The 25,051-nt window shown below is 43.4% G+C and overlaps 4 protein-coding genes and 2 pseudogenes across 4 annotated transcripts; 2 read left to right on the forward strand and 4 right to left on the reverse strand.

The window, feature by feature from the left end:
• Positions 1-478: 478 nt before the first annotated feature.
• Positions 479-3,291, reverse strand: LOC117836612 (F-box protein At1g55000). Its single transcript, XM_034716080.2, has 2 exons — positions 2,801-3,291; positions 479-1,140 (listed from the first exon to the last, which is right to left on the reverse strand). Exons 1-2 carry the CDS (start codon positions 3,179-3,181, stop codon positions 769-771), a joined length of 753 nt encoding a protein of 250 aa, XP_034571971.1. The 5' UTR covers positions 3,182-3,291; the 3' UTR covers positions 479-768.
• Positions 3,292-4,053: 762 nt separating this feature from the next.
• On the forward strand, positions 4,054-6,534 carry LOC117838465 (N-terminal acetyltransferase B complex catalytic subunit NAA20). The gene is made up of 6 exons (XM_034718507.2): positions 4,054-4,273; positions 4,354-4,444; positions 5,010-5,142; positions 5,798-5,867; positions 6,031-6,091; positions 6,197-6,534. The coding sequence occupies exons 1-6, from the start codon at positions 4,196-4,198 to the stop codon at positions 6,286-6,288; spliced, it is 525 nt and encodes a 174-aa protein (XP_034574398.1). The 5' UTR covers positions 4,054-4,195; the 3' UTR covers positions 6,289-6,534.
• Positions 6,535-7,154: 620 nt separating this feature from the next.
• Positions 7,155-10,547, reverse strand: LOC117838464 (adenylosuccinate synthetase 2, chloroplastic). Its single transcript, XM_034718506.2, has 4 exons — positions 10,232-10,547; positions 7,993-8,685; positions 7,603-7,914; positions 7,155-7,434 (listed from the first exon to the last, which is right to left on the reverse strand). Exons 1-4 carry the CDS (start codon positions 10,523-10,525, stop codon positions 7,264-7,266), a joined length of 1,470 nt encoding a protein of 489 aa, XP_034574397.1. The 5' UTR covers positions 10,526-10,547; the 3' UTR covers positions 7,155-7,263.
• An 870-nt stretch (positions 10,548-11,417) lies between these two features.
• LOC117835196 (DEAD-box ATP-dependent RNA helicase 27-like) lies at positions 11,418-16,148 on the forward strand (annotated as a pseudogene).
• A 412-nt stretch (positions 16,149-16,560) lies between these two features.
• Positions 16,561-18,267, reverse strand: LOC117835197 (uncharacterized; annotated as a pseudogene).
• A 146-nt stretch (positions 18,268-18,413) lies between these two features.
• On the reverse strand, positions 18,414-24,947 carry LOC117839087 (pescadillo homolog). The gene is made up of 14 exons (XM_034719334.2): positions 24,797-24,947; positions 24,620-24,705; positions 24,147-24,275; positions 22,854-22,973; positions 22,641-22,766; positions 22,165-22,249; positions 21,943-22,053; positions 21,294-21,387; positions 20,810-21,159; positions 20,586-20,693; positions 20,074-20,195; positions 19,189-19,393; positions 18,861-19,091; positions 18,414-18,717 (listed from the first exon to the last, which is right to left on the reverse strand). The coding sequence occupies exons 1-14, from the start codon at positions 24,818-24,820 to the stop codon at positions 18,628-18,630; spliced, it is 1,881 nt and encodes a 626-aa protein (XP_034575225.1). The 5' UTR covers positions 24,821-24,947; the 3' UTR covers positions 18,414-18,627.
• Positions 24,948-25,051: the final 104 nt, after the last annotated feature.

A 25,051-nucleotide genomic window follows, 5' to 3' on the forward strand; every position in this document is an offset into this window, starting at 1 on the left:
TTCTTTTTAACACAGGTTGCACACAGGCCTCGGGCCAGTCATTTGTGCCCTCGGTTTGTCTTGTCACGTACTCATCGACGGGTTCGTGTAATTTTATCCTTTTGCATTGTACCCTAACTACACTGATATGCACTTCCATGTGATACACGATTGGAGAGAGCAATCAACGTTGCTTTCGTTGGGCCTTGTCGTTCTCCGTCGCCAGCCAGCTTGTTGAAATAGCTGGGCCGACTATCTACTGTGTGGAGGGCCGATGCGACCCATCGTCCACACTCTACAGTTTAAACTCTAACGTCGCCTGCTGATTTGATCACCGATTGAGGCGTCGTGAACCTGCAGCTTGCAGTACCGGTAAGAACTGTTACAGATGTCACTTAATCAGCGCACATCCGCAACCGGCCTGCACAAGTTGATGACTACGTCTAAAACACTCCCCGACGAATTTTATTAGAAACCAATTTACTTGGAAACAAGTTCATACAAGTGAAAATTTCACCGGCCAATCATCCTGTAGACGTGACCGACTATGTTTTTCATCACTGATGCCATTCGGCAATTATTATCATACATACATACATACACACTGATACACATATCTATGTTCATTACACTGAACCTTGTACGTATTATATTACAAACGGTTTGGATTGTACAATACACTGCAGGGGGCAACCCAGCAATAGATGTTTAAGCAGGTAGCAACCATCAAATGATACCATGATTAACATCAAGCCCCATGACATGGACATATCCCATATTGTTCTGAATCTACTGGCCTGAGCGTTGTTGCTCCCACCTCAGGTCCTCGGAGTACTCCATCATGGCAGCCCTGGGATCACCTTCGGAAACAGATAAATAGTATGCAGCAGTCCCGTCGTCAACATGCAGGCTCCGCCTCACGGACTCGAGAATCCTCCTACTTCGCCTCTCTTTAGAGATGATATTTGCCAAGGACTCAGTCCCACTCGGGCGACCCTCGGGGTAAAACACTGCAACCTCCCTCTTCGCATTATGATCCATCTCAATGTAGCAGGTGCTGCCCAGCAGGATTTCTGGGTTACTGATGGGTATCAGAAGCCTCTCCCTAGAGTAGATGCCATGGTCACTCATCATGTTGTTGAACCGTTTGATATCAGTCACCTGCATGCAGTTCAACTAGCATGAAATTGCGGTTTGACAATAGACAAGGAAACTGACATTTGCCAAGCTCCACGGTACAACTTCTTAGCATCATTAAAAGTTGCAATCTACTGAGAAATTCAGCACTAGTCGCTACATGAAATGCAATGGCTCCAATAGTGCAGTGCCTAAAATAAAGGGGCAACTGGTGGGTGCTGTTGTGGCTCCTTTCCTTTTTGAAGCGAGATCATGCTGATCAAAACAGCATGGCTGATAGAAAAGAGCTACTTCCAGACTCATGAGAACAAGCTGCTACTCTTCTACAACTTGATATACTATAATACATACAGTTGATAGAACTTTATGTACGCAGTATATTAGGAGAAATGTTTGCCTTATCCAGCATATAACAAATTCTAACAACAGGATGCCAGATGTGAGCTACTTACCTTGATGCACCTGACCTCACTGTTGAGCAATCAGAATTCATACAGATTTTCAGGTCTTCGATAGAAACTCACATTCGAAGGTATTTTTTTGTTTGAATAGCACGGTCAAATTCAACAGAAGTGACTGTGCAATAAATCCACAATTGGTCTATATCTCACTTGTTGGCTTGACAACATAAAGAGCTGCTGCTCCTGAATCTCTTAGTTCAATCAATTGAGCAACAGAGCAAGTACCAAAACTGGCAGTATCTATTTGGCACTGTCCCATAAATTACAGACAGTGTTAAGAGAGTTAAAGCTAGATCTAAATTATGGTCAGAAACTCATTACGCTAGCTTCACACATTGCAACACAGTATAACGGCTATAATGCAATTCTTTGTGGCTACTAGTAGTGATGCCCAACCCACAAGCAGAAAACTAGAAACCTTGTTGATCCAACAAATCCTAGTTATTTATTCCTAGTAATGACATTACACTGAGAGACTCAGAAATCACCAGCTTTCACACCAACAGTAATCCCAAGCACCCAAAAGCAGAGTGAGCCTGTGACCCCTTCCTCAGCAACACTTTCACCATACTTGATGCTGAATATGATGATAAACTCCTCACCCCTCAACCCTCTTCCCAATAACAGCTCACCAAAACCACAAACAATGCCATAGCAACTGCTCCTGCTCCAAGTTTAAAAAAAAAAACCTCTTCTCCTGTTCCAACTATATTGCTTCTGTGCTCTCAACGTATCATGGTTGCACATAATCTTAATCTGCCACACCAAACTCACTGCCATATCAACAGTTCCCAATTGGAGCACCTTTCACATACATTTAGTCATCTCATCATGAGAAATAACGTACTCTACAGCTCTATTGGTCTCAAGGCATCAAATGATAGATACTATCATACTACATGAATCTAAGTATTTAATCGCTCACAATTTGGCGTTTGTTCTAAGATACTTTGCTACCTACATATCATCAACAGTTTGTTCATTTACTTGTTTAATAACCACTTGTGAGTTGTGACCAATTGGCAACTAAGTTCCACTGTTTCCGCATTTGGATGATGAGAAGACATAGCCTCACATTTACTACTATGAATCTATGGTATTTGTCAGGTTCGGTTGGAATTGATGCTGCCACAGAATACTTTCGGGCGATCAAAACCATATTCATGCGATCACCACATCTTTCGGAACGGAGAGCGCGGGCGATATACAGAACACGTACGCACCTGTACAGAATATTTGAGAGCCACGCCGGGGACGGTATCCCCGCGCCGGACGGCATGTGACAGCGCGAACCTCCCCAGGGAGGCGGCCCGCCAGAAGGCCTGCGTCGCCGGATCACCGACGACGCGTCGCACGCCCCAGGGCGCGCAGAAGGCGGCCTCGAGCACGGCGCGGTCGGAGGCCACCGCGTGCCACGCGCGGCAGACGCAGGCGGACCGCGCGAGGTCGATCGGCGGTAGCCGCTGCAGCACGGCGCGAAGTAGGTCCGCCGGGAGGCGCGCGTCCATCGCGTCCGCGGCCGGATCGGGCTCGGGGCCCGGCGGATCGGTGGGGGAGGAGGCGTCGGGACCCCCGGCCGCGCCGTCCGCGCCGCGCGAGTCCATGGTGTGGAGAGAAAGTGGGAGGCTAGCGCTGTGGCTGGCGTTGTGGCCGCGTGGATGGGGTGGGGTGGGGAATGGCGGAGGCGGAGGCTCGTGCGGTGGCGCGGTGGAGGCGGACTTCTGCGACGGCCCAAACTCTGGCGGTAGGTTGCGGTTAGGGTAATTTGATAGGCGGTCTCATGCATTAACATGTAATTTTAAGATGATTTAACAGATAATTTTAATGGTATTGATACGTAATCTTGAGACGATTTAACAGACAACCTGTGCAATGAGTTGTCTTATAAGTTGTCTAGTAGTGGTATGTAATTCCTTAATTTGTGCATAAGAAAAATAAAATATTATGAGTTGCATGGTAATAATAACTCGTACAATAATTGTTAAGTTGTCTCGTAGTCCTACAATTTAGCTCATGAAAACAACGACCTCTTTCTCTCTCCTCGCTCTCTCTCCTCCACATCATAAAAAATCCTACGTGGTACTGCATGAGACGACCTATGAGACCGCTGACATGTAGCAATGTACTTGCCCTTAGTATAGATTTGCAATTTTTTTAGGACATATATTTTTGCAAAATATTAAAATAAAAAATAAAAAAATTCCGGAGAGCGCTGCGTGCACGGTGCACAACAGCGCACGAGCCATTGCGTGGAGTTGTGGGCTCGGTCCCTCCTCCGTGCACTTGGGCTTGGGCCGCACTGTGCGGTGGCGATGAATTCAACTGGGCTCATTTGCTGCGTCCCAAAAGAGAAAATGGGCTTGACCGAACATTTCATTCCGCATGGGCATGCCCTCACTCTGATCCTGTCCACTATTCTCTGATCGGACGGCTCAGGGCCGTCTCACCCTTCTTCCACTAGAAGCTTCTATGAACCCGACCGGCGACGAGAGAGGGGGAAGAGACGCGAATCCGGATAGAGCGCCGCCACCCACCCAACCCATCCTGCCCGGCGACGAAACTCGGCTCCGGCGCCGCCACCGCACCGACCCGAGAGAAAGGCGAGGAGAGAGGGAAGCATGACGACGATCCGCCGGTTCTGCTGCGACGACCTCCTCCGCTTCGCCTCCGTCAACCTCGACCACCTCACCGAGACGGTACGCCACCGGCCCGACTCTGCCCTCGTTCCTTGATTCGAGCGCGCCCCCTCTCTGATCTCTCGAATCGGTCGCCGCAGTTCAACATGTCGTTCTACATGACGTACCTGGCGCGCTGGCCCGACTACTTCCACGCCGCCGTCAACCCTGGCGGCCGCGTCATGGGTTACAGTATGTCTCTGCACCATTTCTTCGTGGTTGTTCGGGCATTTGATTGGTTTGCCCTATGAATTTTTTTGCGGCTAGTTGTCTGTTCTTAGTGCGTATGCATCATTGCTTGTCAAATTAGGGACAGCTGGACCCAAAGAGTGCAAACACAGGATGCTACTTTGAATTTTGAGACATGAGTTGTTTAGAGGAACTGGGTTATCTTCATCTGCTATGTTTTTCACACAATTAGTCATATGTGGACATGCGGAGAGTATGGTGGAATCGATGACTTTGTAGTCCAAGTAGGCATTGTTCCAGCAGTGCAAATGCACGTGAGGATAGTGGGATTTGCAATATTGCTTCATATAAGAGGGGTTTACGAAGTAGCAGGTGAAGATATGAAAAGGATTTCCGGATGAGTCACCATTACCCTAGATTAATGTTAGTTTTAATCTTGAACACATCAATGTTAAAAACTTTATCCCCTTCTCCAGCGTTGAATGAAATGTTCTGCTTGTTCCATTTCTTCCTGGTTCACCTTTGTTTAGTTTATTTAAGGGAAGTAAGCTAGACTTCTCTTTTGCAGTCATGGGTAAGGTTGAAGGGCAAGGTGAATCGTGGCATGGACATGTCACGGCAGTGTCTGTTGCCTCAGAATTTCGGAGACAGAAATTAGCCAAGAAGCTTATGAACTTGCTGGAGGAAATCAGCGATAAGATGTAAGTAGCATGTTTCTAGTTATCTTTTGGTTTCAGTCTCTTCATCTCTTTTTTTCCCTTTATTGTGGATACGGTGTTCTAGTGCTATTATTGTATCTTCACAATGTCATAGTTGTAATCTTAATTGTTGCATGATGAGTTCATAACTTATGACTTGTTCTGCTTTCCAGATGTTCCTTTTCCATCTTAAGGGTCTAAAAACATTAAACAAAATACTGTCCTTCGAGAGCTTTTCCCAGACTCCGCATTTAAACCTGTCAAATATTTATTAATATTTATGCTTCTACTCCTAGATCCAGCTTTTGCTCACTAGATCAAGGAACATTTCTCTGTCTGACCACCTTACTTAAGTTCTCTGTGTATAAGGTGGAGCACTGAGAGTGGGAAGAGTGTGTATCTTTCTATTCTCACTAGCATTCTTTCCTACTTTCTTAAGAGTATTTGATCATATATTTTCTCCTGCTAGACACCAAACAATTACATCAATGTGATACCGGAATTGTGACATATGATCCCCCTTAATGTCCTAGTCTGGTAACATTTCACTCTGATAAAGTAACATCAGTTATTCTACCGATATTAGTGTTATCAAGTACTTGTATTGTTCTTGGAGTCATTATTTCTCATACTATTGTAACTCAAATTTCCTATTCAGGGATAAGGCCTACTTTGTGGATCTCTTTGTAAGGGCATCTAACATGCCAGCGATAAGGATGTATGAAAAGGTATTGCTGTTTACAAATTTCATGATTGCTGAACTGCTCCATTTCTGCTTCTCCAAACATAATTTCTTTTAGTTTGATTATATTAGCCAGCTAAACCAAAAGTCTTTGCTTAGATAGTACTGTACCGAGTGAACTTATCTAATTATGTTATTTGTTTCCATAGCTTGGTTATGTGGTTTACCGGAGGGTGCTTCGATACTACTCAGGGGAAGAAGATGGCCTTGGTAAGCACTTGCAGTGCCAGACGCCCAGATGTTATCATGCATATTTATATTATTTTCCTTCCAATGATGATGTTGCTCATGCCTGTATATTTTCTTTTGCCTCAGATATGAGGAAAGCATTATCGCAAGACGTTGAGAAGAAGTCCATCATACCACTCAAGAGGCCAATCACACCTGATGAACTTGAATATGATTGATGTTAAGAGTCTAGAAAGTACAGTGTAGTGTTTGTTGCTTACCTGAACATCATCAATGGAGAATTTAACAAGCTTTGAATCTGGTCTAGTGGTACCATTAAGTAGCGAGTACTTGTACTGTTCTCTTTTTCCATCAGTTTGGCCCTATGGGGTTTTCAAGATGAAATTCAGCTCATTCTGTGTTTGAGCATAGGGAGAACCGATAACTGTCTTGGAATGCAATCAAAATGCTTTGTTTTTAAGTCACACCAACCGAACCATTCTTATGCGTGGATGCTACTTGCTGTGCGTTGAGCTTTTATATAGCTTATAGTTGTAACGTCAAAGAGTTGTAGGCTGTAGCACGATAAAGTATAATCTAGCTGTGCAATTAGTAGATATCCAGCTCATCCTGGAGATCCTGGATGACAGTGAGCTCGTCAATCAAGTGATACTTGATCATCATTCTTCAGCATCGTCACGTGTTGTGAATAACATTGCACTGAGGTAGTAAACATAAATTCAGGCCTCTGGATTTGGAAATGACGTGCTGCAGGTTACGCTACAAAATTCAATGTATTTTGATAGAGCTTCACACTACATTCGAAATTCCAGAGCATTAGATACTTCTGTTATTCCGAAATTCTGAAGTATGCACTTGGCAAGTTGGGTTAAGCATTGTATTGAAACTTCAACTTATTTGGATAGTAGGATTTGATACAAAATCAAATTTCAGAGCATTTGATGGTTCCGATAGTCCAAAGTTCATATCAAATTTAGGCTAGTCAAGTTTCCAAACGGAGATGCTTCAGTTAGATGACCAATCAAAATAGCATGCGATAGGGCAATTTACAGAGACATGCTTCCTGAAAGCTCATTTGAACTCATTTCGCAAAGGGTGCTGAATTCTGCACCCTCCAATCAGCATGTTTTATTAGTAACCAAAGCAATCCTCTTACATTATTGAACTAAATGAAATATCTCTGAAAGAAAATTTTATTTGTATATGAGGGCATCACGTCCAGGGCCGACGCCAATGTAATGTACTGGAATGCCGACCAGTTCCTCTATCCTCTCCACATAGTGACGAGCAGCTTCTGGGAGATCATTGTAATCTCGTACTGAGGAAATGTCTTCCTCCCATCCAGGTAGGGCCTCGTATTTGACCTACAGCAGAGAGATCACATGAGTTGTTGTCAAGAGAAACAAGAATCACATTAAGTGTCATACTGCTTTGATCTATATGTTTATAAAGTTACACCGATAAAATGTGACCCAATAAAACAAGATAAACTGTTCCTTTCTTTTCTTTTTGGGGAACAGTTTTTCTGTTACCTTTATTTGCTCTAAAAGAGCAAGGTCTGCGGGGAATGATTGGACCATGTTACCGTCATCAGTGAAGTATGAGATACCCAGCTTAATTTCCTTGAGTCCGGTTAAGACATCTAGTTTTGAGAGATTCAAAGATGAGAAGCCATTGATTTGGCAACAGTATTTCAGTGCAACTATGTCAAGCCAGCCACAACGCCTGGGCCGACCTGTTGTGGTCCCAAATTCTATTCCAGATGCACGGAGCAGGTCGCCAGTCTTACCCAATAGTTCTGTTGGGAAAGGACCAGATCCAACCCTAGTTGTGTATGCTTTTACCTGCACATAAAAACACTATGTTTAGGGCAAAAGGAAAATAAGAAATTTGAAGCAGCTAAGGAATTTAATTTAACATACCACTCCAATGATATCGCCGAGACTTCTGGGAGCAATACCAAGCCCAGTGCAAATTCCACCAGCTGAGGGACTTGATGAAGTAACAAATGGGTAGGTACCAAAGTCTATGTCTAACATGGTAGCTTGACCACCTTCAACCAATATTTTCTTCTTCTGCAAGATCGACTCATTCATGAAATGCACGGTATCAGTAATAAAAGGTTCCAATCGTTCAGCAAACTTTTTATACTTCTCAACCTCCTCTTTGAGAATCTTGTTATCATATTCAAAATCTTTAAAGCGCATAGCTGCATCTCTTAGTAGGGTGTTGAGTTTTGCACCAAAGGTATCCATATGTCGCAGATCACTAACTCTGAGTCCATTCCTGATAACTTTGCTTGAATAGCATGGTCCAATTCCTCTCCTTGTTGTCCCTATAAGGGAATTCCCAAGCTCTGCCTCTCTAAGTCCATCAACAATTTGATGAAGATCAAACAAAAGATGAGCACGGTCTGATACCAAAAGTCTTCCTTCGCAAGAAATTCCATTAGACTCTAGCCCATCAATTTCTTTAAAGAATCCAGGAAGATGAACGACTGCTCCATTACCGATTACACACTGTGTGTTCTCATTAAGGATGCCTGACGGAACAAGATGAAGTGAAAACTTCTTCCCTTCAGAATTGTATATGGTATGTCCAGCGTTAGCTCCACCCTAAGAAGTAATATTTTAAAGAAACACCTAAAAATTAAGTGGGTAACACACAACAAATCTTATTGCAAAAAGTAAGTCGTGGTACTATCACCAACTCTTTCTGAGGAAGGAATCAAGGAACAACTTAAATTAACTGAACCTCAAATAATAACACAGAAAAGCAGAAGGAATTGTAAGTTGAGCAGACTATAGAGCCAATTTATTCACAAGGAAATAAGATCATATGTCAAATTACAGGGAGCTCCACATGTTAGTAGCTGGTGCTCTTAAGAATGGTTGCTTTAGATGTCAATGTTTTTTATTGCAAAAGGAAAGTCCTGTATGATCCCATCTTTGTTACTTGGACTTGCCATCAAAAAGATGTACACCGTAAAAGTAAACATCTCTGTTGAGTACATGATAATTGGGAAGTAAACATAAAATTGTGCTTTCCACAGAAACTGAATTGATGCATTACCATCCACAAATTTGTCTGCTAGTTGAAGAACAAGGAAACAGGAAGGATGCATTGAGAAAATGCAGTGTTTTCAAGTCAATATTCATTGTAGTCTGGAAATAACGTGACTGAGAAACAGGAAAGTTACATAAAGAAAAGTTAAAAACAGTGCGGTACAATGCAACTCATACATAAGAACTTATTAGAAATAGAAATAGTGAACTTAAATCAATTTCTACCAGAAACTGCGGCAGCCTGCTGTTTGTTCTATACATACAACCGCGCATACATACTAAGACTCCATGTTTCCATCACAATTCACGCCCATAACACCAACAGGTAGTGATCTAGTGCTGCCTAACTTCTAGCAGTAAAGAGGTTGATGAAATATTCAAGTTACTGGTTTTTATTAGAACAGAAAAGGCATAGTGTGGTACAGTTGAATAAAGTTCAGGTGTTCGGATGCAGCGGACCTCATATATTTTACCTTAACTGAACACATTAATATCGCCAAAGTCGCTATGATGGGATGAGATGACATAATTTTTACACAGTTCAAGCGAACTGGAGGGCAATGATAAGATCCATTCTTGATGGATATGATCTATCCTAAAGAAAGAACGGCTCAAGAACTCATGCTTAAATAATCTTGACATGTTATTTGGATGATTAACAATTAATTGCATGAAAATCCCCAGCAGTAACTACTCACTACCAAACAGGGGTTCTCGTTAAGCAAGAGGCTCTAAAGCTATCGTTATGACTTTACGAAGTTCCTTCAACAGCTAATCTCTAGCCATCTCCACGAAAAATATTTCAACACTGTTTTGATCACGATGATGGCATTGTTCTAAGACAAAAAAAAAAAAGAACCACGCCCAATGCAAATAAAAAAAAGGTACAGCAGATAAAGAAAAAAAATAAAAAGTGGTGAAAACGTCGTACAGTGATCAAGTTCATCTCAAGTATTTAGAAACTCATCTGATGCCTACGTGAAACCTGACACTAAACCTATATTCAGGAGCAATTACATCGAACACCATCCATACCGACGAACAGTAACAAAGCAACGAGCATTATGACTTCCGGGCGCGCGCGAAAGAGAGAGACCTGGCACCGAGCAACGACGTCGAAGCGCTGCGCGAGGATGTCGACGAGCTTCCCCTTGCCCTCGTCGCCCCACTGCGTGCCCAGCACCGCCGCCACCTGGCTCAGCGACTCCAGGCGGCCCCGCGCGGCCGCGGACGACGGCTCTTCCGCGGTGGCGGGCACCACGGGAGCCGCCCTCAGCGGCCGGCACAGGCGCGGCGCGGGCCCCGGGAGGACGCGTCCGCCGCCGCAGCCGGCGGCGGGGCGGAGGAGGGGGAAGGGGGCGGGTTCCAGCGAGAGAGGAGCGAGCGGCATTGCGTGGCGTTGGCGGCGTTGGCGCGGGTGGAGGAAGAAGGGGGTAAGGGGAGGCGGCGGAGGCTGAGTGGCTGGCCGGTGGGCCTCTTGTACTGCGTTGGACTGGTGGACGGTGGCATGATCTTTCATAATCATTTGTCACCTAGAATGAATTCTTCTGGAATTTGATTCGGTCAATAATTGGCATCGTGCAAATTGATCACGTATTAAAACCTTATTCCATGCATTCCTTTTCATTTGATTTAGTAGAGTAATTAGAGTAGCAGCATTATTCCTTCTAACTTTCTGTTTTGGAATAAAAAGGCTAATCGAGATGAATATTTTGGTGTTGATTGGACTCCAGGCAACTAATTATTAGGCTTATTTCCTGCATGCATGTCATTTAATTTTTCTGACTCGTTATGATCCAATTTCAACTCTCAAGTGCTGCGTGGTTATCATCAGCTCGTATCGTCAACCAGAGGTGAGGGTGAATTTGCGTCCTCTTGACAAATTCGCGAAGGCCTTGCAACGATCATATAGTATATCAGAAACAATCAGATTTCAAGTTGATTATTTGCACCCTCGCTGCACAAAGGGAACACGAACACACACACATTTGATTTTAGCAGAACGAGGCAACGAGCACGCGATCAACATACGGCCTACGACCCGCCGCAGCGGCGTCGAGGCAAAGATCAGCTCGGCGCCGCCTCGGCCTCGCCCCACACACAAGATGGGCCGTCCGTATTTGTTGTTGGGCCGTTGCCGGATTAAGACAGGAGCCTTCTTTGGATCAAGCGAGGCCGGGTTATTTACCTTGTCGCATCACGCCGTCGCGGATTAAAAAAAACGCTGCTCGTCAGAAAGGAAACGGAGAAAACGTAACAGAAGTGCCCTCGCCGCCGCCGCCATGGGCAAGAAACCCTGTAGCCGCTCGGCCCAGCCATCGAAGAACCCCGTCGGAGCTCTGCCGGTGTCGGACTCTGAGTCGGAAGAGCCGATCCACGACACCGACTTCGATGAGGAGGAAGAGATCCTGCGGGAGAAGCCGAAGGAGGAGAAAGTGAAGGTGAACCGGAAGCGGGAGGAAGGGAATGTGATGGAGGTGATGGGGAAGGAGAAGAAAGAGGAAGGAAAGCTGAAGAATGGCAAGGGCGGAGGTGGGATTCTGACAAGCAAGCTTTTCTCGGAGCTCGACATCTCCGAGCTCACTGCAAAGGCCATAAGAGAGATGAGCTACACCCACCTCACCGAGGTCATGCTTGCATTGCCACCGTCTAGAATTTACCCTCACATCATCTTCTTGCAAGTTACATACTTTCTGTATTCTGTTTTCGTTGCGAGTCCATAATTGCATGCAGTTGAATGTTTCGTTCTGTGAATAATAGCGTCGTCATAGGCAGGTTCAATCTTCTCTCTGATGCGCTGTTGGATTTTAGTATCGATGTAATATAACGGCATGCATGCATGGTTGTTGTTTTCATGATTGCAGATTCAAGCTAGATCAATACCACATCTGATGGCACAAAGTGATGTGATGGGTGTAGCCAAGACCTTAGCTTTCCTTATACCAGCGATCGAACTGCTCCACAGCTCCCACTTCTTGAAGGAGAACGGAACTGGAGTTATTGTGATTTGCCCAACAAGGGAGCTTGCCATCCAGGTATATGAATGACGCAACAGTATTTCTCTTTGATCCATTTACATGTTTTATGACTGTTCAAGGACTTGCTATGAGTGAAGCAATCATAACATTTATTTTTCCAAACTGAGATAAGGTTATTCTTTGCTAAGGTAGTGCTGTGTAAATATGAGAGGGGCCAGAGGCTAGAGTAGCCCCTGCGTTATGAGAACGCTAGGCACCGGGGTTACAATGCTGTGTAAATATGGTGCACAAAGTTGTTCATTTTGACAGTATTTTGGAGACAAGGCCAGAAAACCGCTTTTCACACTATTGCTACTGTCAAATACTAGCTAGTTGTTTAGCTCCAAAAGGCATCTATCTGTCATATATCTAAATTTTGTATGATTGCTGAGACTATTCATTTGTAGGGACTCACACTTCACTGTCCTTAATTAGTGTTTCTTTGATGCATTTGTGCTAGACACACAATGTTGCCAAGGACTTAATGAAGTATCACTCGCAAACTCTTGGATATGTAATTGGCGGCAATAATAACATGAAAAGTGAGGCCAACCAGCTCGCGAAAGGGATCAATGTATTAGTTGCAACGCCGGGCAGGCTTCTGGACCATCTGCGGAGTACCAGTAGTTTCAATTACAAAAAGCTAAAGGTAAATGCATACTGATTATACTATAATATTTTTTTGACGGGTCAATGGAGGGGGGGGGGGGGGCGGGGGAATTCCCCACCTGATTTTCATTGCATTAGTGGCCCAAGCCAGCCCGGCAGATTACAGCAGAGTTATCGTTTTTTGTCCCAAGAGGGTTACTATAATATTTTTCCAAGTTTCAAGGAAATATTTGAAATACTGCACATATTGAAATTGTCACATTAAATAATAAGTACAAACAGCAATTTCATACTTCTCTATTTGCAGAATCAGTATCCTGATTACTCCACATATGAATTCTTTGCATGTGTCTACCTTCTTCTCGTCCACAACTTGAAGTCTACCTGTTAGTGAATTAGAGTATAGATCAAATTTCAGCGTACGTTATGCCAAGTATATGGAAAAAGTCACAAAAGCTAATAGTCTCTATTTTTATAAAGTCACTATTAGCTCTGTTACGTGTTTTGTCTTCATTAGTTAGTTATTAGTTGCACCGAATTCGTGGGTTGGGAAGTCCAGTGGATATTTAGTAAACCAATTAAGTGGGAACTAGTTACTATTGTGGGTAGAAGTTTTGGATCTATAGCTAAAAGTTTTTTTTTTTCATCCGTCACCACACTAAATTCTATTTTCTTATGGAAGGAACGTATAATTGCATTGTAAACATGTTGTCAGGCATTATTTTGCCAAATTTGCTGGGCTGCCCATGGACAACTCCAAGCCTTGCGTAAATGATATCAAATTTCATGAAAAATTCTGTTAAGCCAATGGATATCATGACTGACCTCTACCCCGCCTTTTCTGACATAACTGTGTTGTAGTGCCTTATAATTGATGAAGCTGATCGAATACTTGAGAAAAATTTCGAGGAAGATATGAAACAAATATTTAAACGCCTACCTCGGGTATGACCATCTGACAATTTCATTTCACATGCGTAGTGCGGCCTTTAACTTTGTACTGAGATTACTGTATTTTGTACTGGAATTATTATTCATCGTATGCAGGATAGACAAACTGTTCTTTTTTCTGCCACACAGACTCAAAAGGTTAGTGGATCTGTTATTCAGCCTATTCAAACTTTTCCTTAATTTTCTCTATTGGTGTCAATAATGCTTATGTGTTATCGTCCCACAGGTTGAAGAGTTTGCAAATATTAGGTTTGGGAAAAATGAAAAAAGACAACGAAAACTTGTTTATGTTGGAGTAGATGATTCTGAATTCAAGGTATGGAACTGCTTGACCATGCTCCTCAGCTCTCTTTTAAATATTTTCCGGATTATTTTGTATCGTAAATAACTTTGATCCTCTGATAGCCCACTGTTGAGGGCTTACAGCAGGGTTACTGTGTCATTCCTAGTGAGAAAAGGTTTCTGGTTCTGTATGCTTTCCTAAGAATGATAGTGCGCCAGGGGCAGAAGGGGCTGAAGGAGCAGAAGGTCATGGTGTTCTTTTCATCGTGTAGCTCAGTAAAATTCCATGCAGAACTTCTAATTTCCTCGGGGTACAGTGTGATGATATCCATGGCCAGCTGAAGCAGCAGAAACGAACTAGCACATTCTTCCGATTTTCGAATGAAGAAAAGGGCATCTTATTATGCACTAACGTGGCAGCACGTGGGCTTGATATTCCTGATGTGGTAAGGTTTTGACCTGTGTTTTTTAAACCATTTGTACTCCTTTATACATTCCTTTACTAACCTAAGGATCTGTTTCCATGTTTAGGACTATATTGTGCAATATGATCCTCCAGATGACCCAAAGGTCAGTGGTTCTGAACCATGCTAAAGAAATTATCTATTTCTCACTTTGGCTAACTTGATACTGGAATTTAATTTGTAGGATTACATTCACAGGGTTGGTCGTACTGCCCGAGGTGATAAAGGCAAAGGAAGCGCGTTAATGTTCTTACTACCGGAAGAATTAAAATTGCTCATTCACCTGCAGGTAATATATGTTACGGTGAAATAATGTTTGTCCCCACTTTTTTAAGAAGAACCTTGAAGTACATATATGCGGCATTATTTTCTTACTTTGTATCTTTGTTTTCTGGCATTGTATATCATCTAGCTACAAAGTCAATATAGTGTCTAAGTACTTTGAAATATGAATCGTGTTGTATAACTTTATACGCTAAGCCATTTTACTATTTGACTTCTCCAATAGCATACACGCTCTACATAATTGGACAGAGGGAGTAATGCATTTAATGTTTGCTTGTAGGCGGCCAATATTTCTCTGACTGAATATGACTTTAGTGAAAAGCATGTGCCAAAATTGCAACCAAAACTTGTGAGTGTCTCTTTCACGACTCAACCTTTTTCGTTTCAACGGGTAGTACTGTGACTCGATTTTTGAGCAGGAGCATATTGTTGGTGGGAATGACTTCCTAAACGAATCAGCGAAGCAAGCCTACAGATCCTACCTTTTGGCATACAACTCGCACTCTTTGAAAGGCATTTTTGACATCCATCAACTTGATCTCAAGGTAAACATCGGAAGTTCTTCCTCAAGGTTCTGTCGTTGGTTTCTGTGCATCCACCCGCTCCACATTATGTTTCATTTCATTGCAAGTTCTGAAAGCAACAAGCTAGTCATAGTCATTGTCAGTTTGTGGCTGTTTCCACCCCCCACACCCCTCTCACAAAACCTATACACAACAACTTCACATATCAATACAAATGTTGTCGGCTCCTTGCCTGCCATAGTCAGCTTGTATAAGAATAATGCTGATATTCCACTAACTATATTTTGCATCACCGACATGACTTATTTGCATATGAATTGTGGGGTTTTGATACCACCCAGAATTGAACGAGCCTATATATCTAATTCACTGTTGTCTTTCAGAAAGTAGCGACATCATTCGGTTTGAAGGACCCTCCTAAAGTGAGTCTGAATCTGGAGAGCAGCGCATCGAAACACCGTAAGATGAGAAAGTTGGATGGTCGACGGAGGCAAAGAATTGGCCCTTCAAACCCCTACGGAAGGAGAGGCGGCTATGATCTCAAGTGGCTGCTTGCAAGATTCTAGAAAGGGTACATCAGCGGATTCAGAACTTCAGATAAGATGCGAGGTTCAGTTTGGTTTCGCTCTTGCATTCTGCAGAATTGTTGAGTTCATGATGAAACGACACGCCCCTGCTCAAACAAAGAGGATTGAGTCTAAAATAAACTAGTTTTCCCTCCAATCCCTCCCATTCCATTTCAGTCCACTACTATCCAAACAAGCCCTTAGATGCGTCTTGCCCAGCGAGTAATGCATAGTATTAGATGTCCAAACTCTCAGCATGCGAGTTATGTGGATGTATTGATTATTACTCGAGCAACAGTATGGTTGGTTCCTTCATTAGTTGCCACGTTACAATTCCAAATCTGTCTGACTATTCGGTGTCTCTGTCAGTCTACATCCGAGCCTTTCTTGGAGCCTTCTTCTGCAAACTTTACCAGCAGAACGTGGCCAAAAAAAATACTGCAGAATTCAGCATGGAATGGAAGGGCAGATAGTCAGGCAGTAAGTAGAAGAAGATTAATTTTTCAAATTTGAATCGGTCAATGACGCCACTATCTTTTGTCACAGATGACCCTGCGTCTGTGACTTCAAGATATACCCACCTCTGATGTCAGGTTGCCCACGAAAATCGTGTACTCAGGTCCAGTTTCAGGATGTGTTTGGTTGGTTGTATCATTTGATTCATGTATGAAATGATTTAAAATAATAATGATCCTTGGTTGGGTGAATTGTATCAGCTCATCCAGAATGAGACCATCCCACTTAATACATTATTCTACTAATTAGAGTGAACCACATGGTACAAGCAAATTGGTTGAACTACCACATCCAGGATCATCCATGCATGCATCATGTGGTGCATGCAACCAAATACACCCTGATACTCCGCACAAAGTAAACCGACACTGAAACCAAAGGCTGTCTCAACTCAACCATCGTGCACACAGCCGGTATTTTACAGAGGAATCGGCAAGACGGCAACATCAAACTGTCTGACACGAACACCAGGTCAGTCCAGATGGACTCGATGAGCCTGCCCATGAGCGAGGCGCCATCAGGACTTGCGGCTAGTAGTAGCTCATCAGGCACTGCGCGCGCGAGCCATGAGCAGCTCCCCCAAGCTCCTCGCCGCGGATGCCGGCGCGCCCTCCCTCAGCAGCCCGGTGAAGGACCCGCCCCACTCGCCGGTCCGGCGCGCGCGGACGAGCTCGTAGCAGATGGTGGTGTCCCAGCGCTCGATGTAGGGCAGGTGCTCGGGTGCCGTCGCCGCCCTCCCACCCCTCGGAGACGGCCTCCCTGACCGGACGCAGCCGCACGGCCTCGATCGTCGTCACCAACAGCTTGCTCTGATGGTCATGCGGAGTTGGGCGGGCGCGCGATCATGACGGGGGCAACCGCGGGACACGGCCAGCGGAGCTGCGGAGGCCGGCGCCGGCGGCGCGACCTTGCCGGCCGGCCCGGAACCTTTGCAAAGCGCCCCCCGGATCGGATCGCGATTATTAATCGCGATCCGATTGTTTTACGAATACCCCCTATTTTGGATCGCGATCCAATTATTTTCACTTTACCCCCTTTTACTTTACAAATAACCCCCTAAATTGGATCTCGATTAATAGTCTCGATCCATTATTTACATTTAACCCCTCGTAATTTGCAAATAGCCCCCCTGGTCGTGGACGGATCCTCCTCCGCCGGTCCGCCGGCGCCGCCGCCCTCGACGCCGGAATCGCGAAGCCCCACCTCGGCCACCAATTCCTCCATCCGCAGCAAGAATATGGAGGGCGGCAGAGTCGTAGGCGGCGAGCACGGAGACGGCCCGCGCCGCGAGGCCCCCGCCCCAGCGGCAGGCCCGGCAGGTTGGCCAGCCCGCCGATGATGTCCCGGTAGGTGTTGCCGAACGGCAGGGGCCGAGGGGCGTGGACCTGGAGGCGTCGATCACGTGGCCTTGCCCCGGGAACGCGTGCCAGTGGCCGCTCCGGTTGCGGGACGCGATGAGGAAGAGGTCGTGGGCCTGCATGGCCAGGGCCGCCTCGCCGCCGCCCTTGCCCTTCAAGGGGAGGATGCAGACGGCGGGCTCGCCGTCAGCGGTGGCAGCTCCTGGGTCTGCGTGGCTGCTGAGGTAGCTGACGGTGGCGGCGAGAGCGAGAGGGAGGAAGAGGCCATGGTGGCAGAGCACGGGAGGCGCGTCGAGCCGAGCACACTGGACAGCCCCGCGCCCTGGCAGGGCCTGGCAAGAGCTCTGGCTGTTTCTGCTAGGCTACCGGCAGTGGAGCGCAGGAAGAAGACGACGGAGTGCCAGGGAGCGGCTGGTTTGGCTGGCCGTGCTCTGGTGGCCACGTTCCGGCAGCAGCATGTCGTGCCTGGCGCACTGCGGACTGCGGAGTTTCCACTTTGGGTTTAGGGCTGCCTGCTCATGCGACTGCACAACCGCTACAAAATGGCCCTCGTGTTTGTTTCAGCAACCAAAACCATTAACCGCAGCCGACAGATAAAAGTAAAGCCGATGGCTAAGTGCGGCGATCAGAAACATGCTGAGGAGTGACCGTGCCAAGCAGGGGCAAGAAACATTGAACCACAGATCAGGGCAGGAGCATCCCACAATAATGCAACAAGTAAAATATATCAAGTATGTTGTCTTCAAGTATCCTGGTGCACATCGTTAAGCCCAGATTGAACAGCATAGATATCTTTACGTCAAACAAATAAAAACAACATAGCTATCAAAAGGCGACCACCATCACACAGTGCTGATCGTGGCAGCGTCACTACAAGAAATGCTACCCAAGGCTGATGCCAGTAAGGCCCAAGCAGATACTCAGCGTTGCTTAGCAGACGCGCTAGACTCAGCGCTCTTTTTTCTCTTCTTCAGTATCTCAACTTTGTCTTGTTTCCTTTCCTTGCCAATCTGTGATCACAAAGAAAGAGTTTAGGTGTTAAAGCCTTTTGGTACGACTGGCACAATCATTTGATACTGAGTAAGGTAGTCCATTGCAGGAAAATTGAAAGATGTTGATACATGGTGCAGTACATAAGATTGAGTACACATACCTTCATTGCCTTATACAGGCCTCTTCCCTTGCGAGACATGGTAACCGTAGAAATGTCAGCACTATCCTTCTCAGCTTGTTTCTTCTCATCCTCCACGTGGTCTGAGTTTGTATCATCCTTGTCCATGGTGTCTGGTGACTTATCTGCTTTCTTATTTGACAGATTTGAGAAAGTAACGCCATCAATTTCCATCTTCAGCTCATCATGGTATTGCTTCTCTAGCATCTCCAGCTAAAAGAACGAAGAAAGGCAGTGTGTTACAAAAAACTGCGAATGGTACGAATGCGGTGGAATTTAGAGACCACTTAAACTGAAACAAACAACACACCTTCCTCTTCTTTTCAGCAGCTTCGTTCGACTCTGTTCGATCCATCATTGCTGCTACCAACGAATTGTCCAGATCTTCATCACCTGGCAGAGGCAAGACCTCATTGCGAGCAGCAGCTTGCAGCCTCTTTATTGTTTCTGCATACTCAGGAATGTAACCCTCTGCATCGTTGTCCACAAAAGGAGACAAATGTGGTGGAGGTACTCTGCAACATGACAAATTAAAAGTACATGATCATCAGAATGGCTAGTTTCCAACATTATTCCACAAGTACAAGTCGTAATCTAGGCAACGATGACAATTTAACTAAATATTTTAGAAAAAAATGTGCTTTAGTTGCAGTAGCAGAAACAAATAGTGGTCTTGCAACTACTACCTCCATCCAGAAATATAAAGGATTCTAGGTTTGTCCTAAGTTAAACTATTCTATGTTTGAGCAAATTTATAGAGAACGCTATTAAAATCTGCCACGTCAAAGTAAACTATGAAAATTTATTTCATAAATGGATCCAATATTTTCATTTGATATCATAAATATTACTGTTCTTTTCTATAAACTTGGTCAAACTCTTCTAAGTTTTACTTCAGACAAACTCAACCCCTTGTATTTGTGGACGGAGGATGCAGTAAGTATTAGCAGTAGCAGCTAGTAAGTTGTATGGGTAGCAACGGAAAGCAGCAACTGGTAAGTAACTAGCAGCAGCAGCAGCAGTAAGAGTAGCAGAGCTTGGCAATTTTTCAAGTATGTCTCATACAGCATGTTAAAAGCTATTATCACTATGTAAAGATTGGAGAGCCAGATTCTATAATTATGGAACTACAAATTTAGCATATCTGACGACCCACATTGGGTTACAATGGTAAAGTTGCTGATATCACACACACCTTCCAACAATATACCCTTCTGTCGGCAATATGATGCGAGCATTTACACAATCAAATATCCACTGTGGTTGGACATACTCCCTAGTGAGGAAAACATGGCTTTGTGTCGGCCTATCAACAATCTGCATTATAATATAAGTGACAGGTTAAGGAAATTGAAAATTCAAATCAAAGAAATAGAACAAATAAACAAACAACTTTGTAATACTTATTTGATATTTAATAGAGAAGAACAGCATGTAAACAAATGAAAACCCAAGGTATGATCGAACAAAATAGCCACAACATGCAATGGGTATTCTACATGGGCAAGTGCATGATGTTATATCGGCTTACACAAAATATCCATTATGTTAAAAAAAGATAGGAATGAAAGGGTAATTCTTTATCTAACACCAAGTAATAACATCAAAGGTTCACCACATGACATTAATGTCTCACTTACGAGATGGTACATCAAAATGTCTCCATCACTACTATAGTTCAATTTAATTATGGCGAATAAAATCAACCTGATGAGTGATGTCTTCATCTACTTCAGTAAATGGAGCTCCTTCTCCTTCCCACGAAACAGTTCCTCCAAATGCCGGGATAATAAATAACAGGGACTCCCTAGGCACCTGAGAGTGAATAAAGGATCTTTTTTAAAAAAAATAGGAAAATGTATTCAAATCAAACAGACTCAATTGCTGCCGCCAGATAAGGCTTGCAATAAGGCCAAATTCCAATAACCTACCTCCCGACTCAAGTAGAACTTTAAGTTCTTAAATAAACTTTTACATTCTTTGGTCTCATCATCATCTGTGTCAACAGCAGTCGTTTCTTCTACAAGATGCATTAGTGCACCAGGTTCATTAGCTGGGAGCTGATGTTGAAGCTGTGCCAATCTGAGTTCAGACTCATCTGCTTTTGAGCTTGTTTTATTGTTTGCATCCTCATTTTCCTTGATTGCTCCACCAGTCTCATCTGCTTTTGAGCTTGTTTTATTGTTTTCATCCTCATTTTCCTTGATTGCTCCACCAGATTCTGAGTTTCGAATCACTTTCCCAGAACCAGTAGACATGTATCGGCACAATGCATATAGCTCTGGTACAGATTAACATGAAACGTCAGAAAAAAGGACATAAACTTAAACAAAAAAAGAGAGAAGAGGCATATGGCGGGTATGTATTAAAAAGACATACAGTTGCAGTTTTATAATAAGAAGAACCAGAACATACCAGCAGCTAAAGCTTCCAAACGAGAATCCAGGATAGGGGGATAATTTACATTAATTGAATGGTAGAGCTTGAAGTTTACAAATCCCAGAAGAGTCTGCAGGTACAATAGGCAAGTCAGAAACTTGAAACAGACACTAAAAATAGTACTATCAAAGTTAAGTCGTTATTTATTCTCAGCTGAAAGTGATATTTTTTAAAAGGGTATTTAAAAAAAATGTCATGTACAGTGTCTAAGTCCAGGAAACTATGCTACAGAATGATACTGGTTATGTAGTTTATAACACACCACGCCATTACTGGACATTCTAACATATTTTGATTTGAACATCATAGCATATCTTGGTTTGGGTGAATTGCTTCATAACCAAACGAAGGCAATGATGCTTTGCAAGAAGGAAATAGCATCATTATGTCTTTGACAAGTGCCTACAGGGCACACTTCTCAGCCTTATATTGGAATAACACACATTTGCAATCCCACGAAGCAAATTAACTTTCCAACGTGATTAACAAGCCAAATAAAAAAATAACCGGCTTCAAATAAAAAATACTAACATATCAGTAGTTATTTCCTGAAGTATTTTACCCTGACAATCGCAGAAAACATGAAATACAAAAGAACTAAACAGCAGTCCCCCATATTTTTTACCTCGTAGAATTCCAGAAAACTAAGCATCACATTGAAGTCAACATCATCAGTTAATACTTGCTGAAGAGCATGAGGAGTTAGCCAAGTGATCTTTTGTCCTTGAACTTCAGCCTGTGTTAAATGGTAGAATCCTGAATTTTTGACTATTGCATGGGGCAATCCGGCAATGACATAACAAAAGGTATCAAGGTACATAGATAAACGAAGTGCACAAGTAATTACCTGGAAATATATGCCCTTCACAGAAATAAATGTCTTCCTCAGGGAATGAGTTCTGGATATGTATGCTTGCCATTCATGGCTCAACCTATAAAAATATTTTTAAGTACATGGAAATGGAAATGGCTTCTTCATATAAGAAGAAATAATAGATGACCCCCTAAAAAGGGCAAACGACCAAGCACAAGCTCTTCTTTCTGTTTACAAAATTTAATTTCCGCTTGAGCATTTGAGGAGCACAAACAATCAGCAGACCATATGCAGGTTCAAATGTAACCATATGATATTAAAGAAAAATGTAAATTTTTATATCTTCGCTGGTTAATTGCAAAGCATACTTCTTTATACAACCTTCAATTTCTGTAGGACAAAAATCCATACAAGAAACATAAATTGGAAAAATCAGAGCATGATCACCAAGTGCACACAAACAATAGCATGTTGGCTGAGAAAATGTTGCGATCTCAAACAAAACATACCTGCGGCAGTTATGGATCCGTTTGACTTCAACACGTTCACCATCAACAGCAGGTAATGCCGCAAACAGATGAACCATTGTAAGGCAGTCATCCAAGTCTCGAAGAGCATCAACAAACGTTGGATATCTGTTCAATAAAGAAAAAAAAACTTAATGCTATATAGAGAGGGTACTCGCTGAACTCCAGAAGAACCAATTGTAATTCCCGTGGTACCTTTCAAGGACCAGCCTATCAAGCTTGTATGTTGGTGGTCGATTCAACAGTCTGTCCGCAAGATCCCTGTTTTTCTTAGCAACAGCCTTCTTAACCTTTTTCCTGTGGACCTTAATTTGCCTGAAATCAAACATAATAGGACTGTCAAGTACACAAAACATACAGAAAAAGCAAGGATTCTTAGCCATGATCATATTCTCATATACTCTAATCACACCCACAGGGAATAAACAAATTATGGCGGCAGTGTCATTATAATGTTTTAGGAATATTGAATATAGCCAATCACATATAAAGCACATATACCAATATTTATATCATAAACAGCCAAGTAACTAAGAGGCCACTAGTCCGTTTCACAATCAAGCAGCAAGATTTTTCATCACCAGCGAACAAGGAACCACAATGCTGCTTTTAGGGCCTGTTTTCTCAGCCCATTTTCAGGTCCTGCTTCTCTCCAGGAAGCAGAATCTGAAAAAACAGCGAATCAAGAGCTGTCTTTACTACTCGGTCGATCTTCTTAAGTGGATTACAAGGGATAATGTTCTCAGTTTGCTGCTAGGAGTACTACATATACTATAGTACTATAACCTTCATCCACAGAAAATTTGGATCCGAAATAAGCTTTCCCAAAGCCACAATCCCAAATCAACATTTTTCAAAAGTTTGCTCAGATAAACAGGCCCTTACAAGTATACCAAAATAACATTGATGCACCCAACAATTAGTTTGTTCAAAAATTTCTTGCTGTTCAAAATACAAAATTTCATCTGGTTCAGGTTAACTAGCAAGAATAAACTAGGCGTTTAAAATATCAGCTCAGATAAAATATCCTTCACCGTTACAGGTAAACATGTTAGATTGTTGGCTACAATCTTGACTACTGGCATTTGTTTTATTGAACATGAGTCATAACTTGAACAGTTTTTTGTGAAAAATAATGGATAGTGGTTTTTCCTGAATACCACGTTCTATCCTGATCTAAATGAACAAGCCTTTTGAGAGTTAGTTACAGGCTTGATTTAACAAAAAACCATTTACTGTAAGAAACCAACTATTGAAACTATCACTAATAGAATTTATGACCATGTATCGCTGTGTCATTAGTTAACAAGCATATCATTCCTCTTCAAAATGAAGATACAAATCCAAATGTATCCATGCAACACTTATTTCCCAAACAGTAAATAGAGAAATGAGGAATTAGGCAAAACTTCATCCTCCATGTGACTCCCTCTAGTCAGTAGTCGCCAAGGTAAAGACACGCAACAAATAATTGGCAGGAAAAGTTACCTGAATTTCTCGATCAAAGGGTCATGAGCAAGAAAAGCGATATCCTTCATGTGGTAGTAGGTCTTGTGGTTTCCTTCCACTTTCTTCTTCGGCTGACGAGGAAAAACACCTTTGAGAATGCATAGTTTCCTGCAATAAGCATGAAATTTTCAATACAATTATTTGCAGAAACTGCTAATTGGAACTGTCATTTTGAGTTATTCGTGCCACACAAGCCGCACATAACACAGTGACTCCATTAAGACCTTAACTTGCCCTTGGCATGCTACCAATATAGCACACAACAAACTGAAATATCTAGCTTAATGGAAAGTTTAACAGCCACGAAAAAATACTAAAATTCCCTGTTCGAGCATAACTGGTTAACACCAGCATAGCATCGCCACAAGCTTATCCCAAATTTTACGCGGTCGCCGCTCCCAGATGACCGCTCGTCGATAATAAACAGGCTAATCAGATTGATGGTGACAAACCTGAAGATTGCAAGGCTGACTTGCAGGTAGTTGACCGCCTTGGTCCTCGTGATGTACTTCGCCGCATTCCCCTCCTTCTTCTTGCCCTAAAGCGCAGCAAGAACAACACCTCAGAGACTCAGCAGATAACGGAGAGGACTTTGGAAGGGAGGGGGAGTAGGGGGAGGGGACGATTACCGCAGGGCGGTAGTGCTTCGGCATGGCGGCGGCGGCGGAGGTCGCTCCTCGGACCGGGAAGGGGAGGGGAAAAGAGAGGAGGGGATGGGTTTTAGGGTTTTGGTTTATAGGCGGCGGGCGGTGGCTTGGGCTGGTGGTGGCGTGTTGCTGAAAGTGCCGGCCTGTCAGCGTCTGCTTGCACAGTTTTTCTTTTTTATATTCTTATTCTTACCAAAAAAAATTTAACTTCGACGAAATAATCGAATGGAAGTGGCA

Source organism: Setaria viridis, chromosome 9 (genome assembly GCF_005286985.2).
Source record: "Setaria viridis chromosome 9, Setaria_viridis_v4.0, whole genome shotgun sequence".
NCBI classification, from domain to species: Eukaryota; Viridiplantae; Streptophyta; class Magnoliopsida; order Poales; family Poaceae; genus Setaria; species Setaria viridis.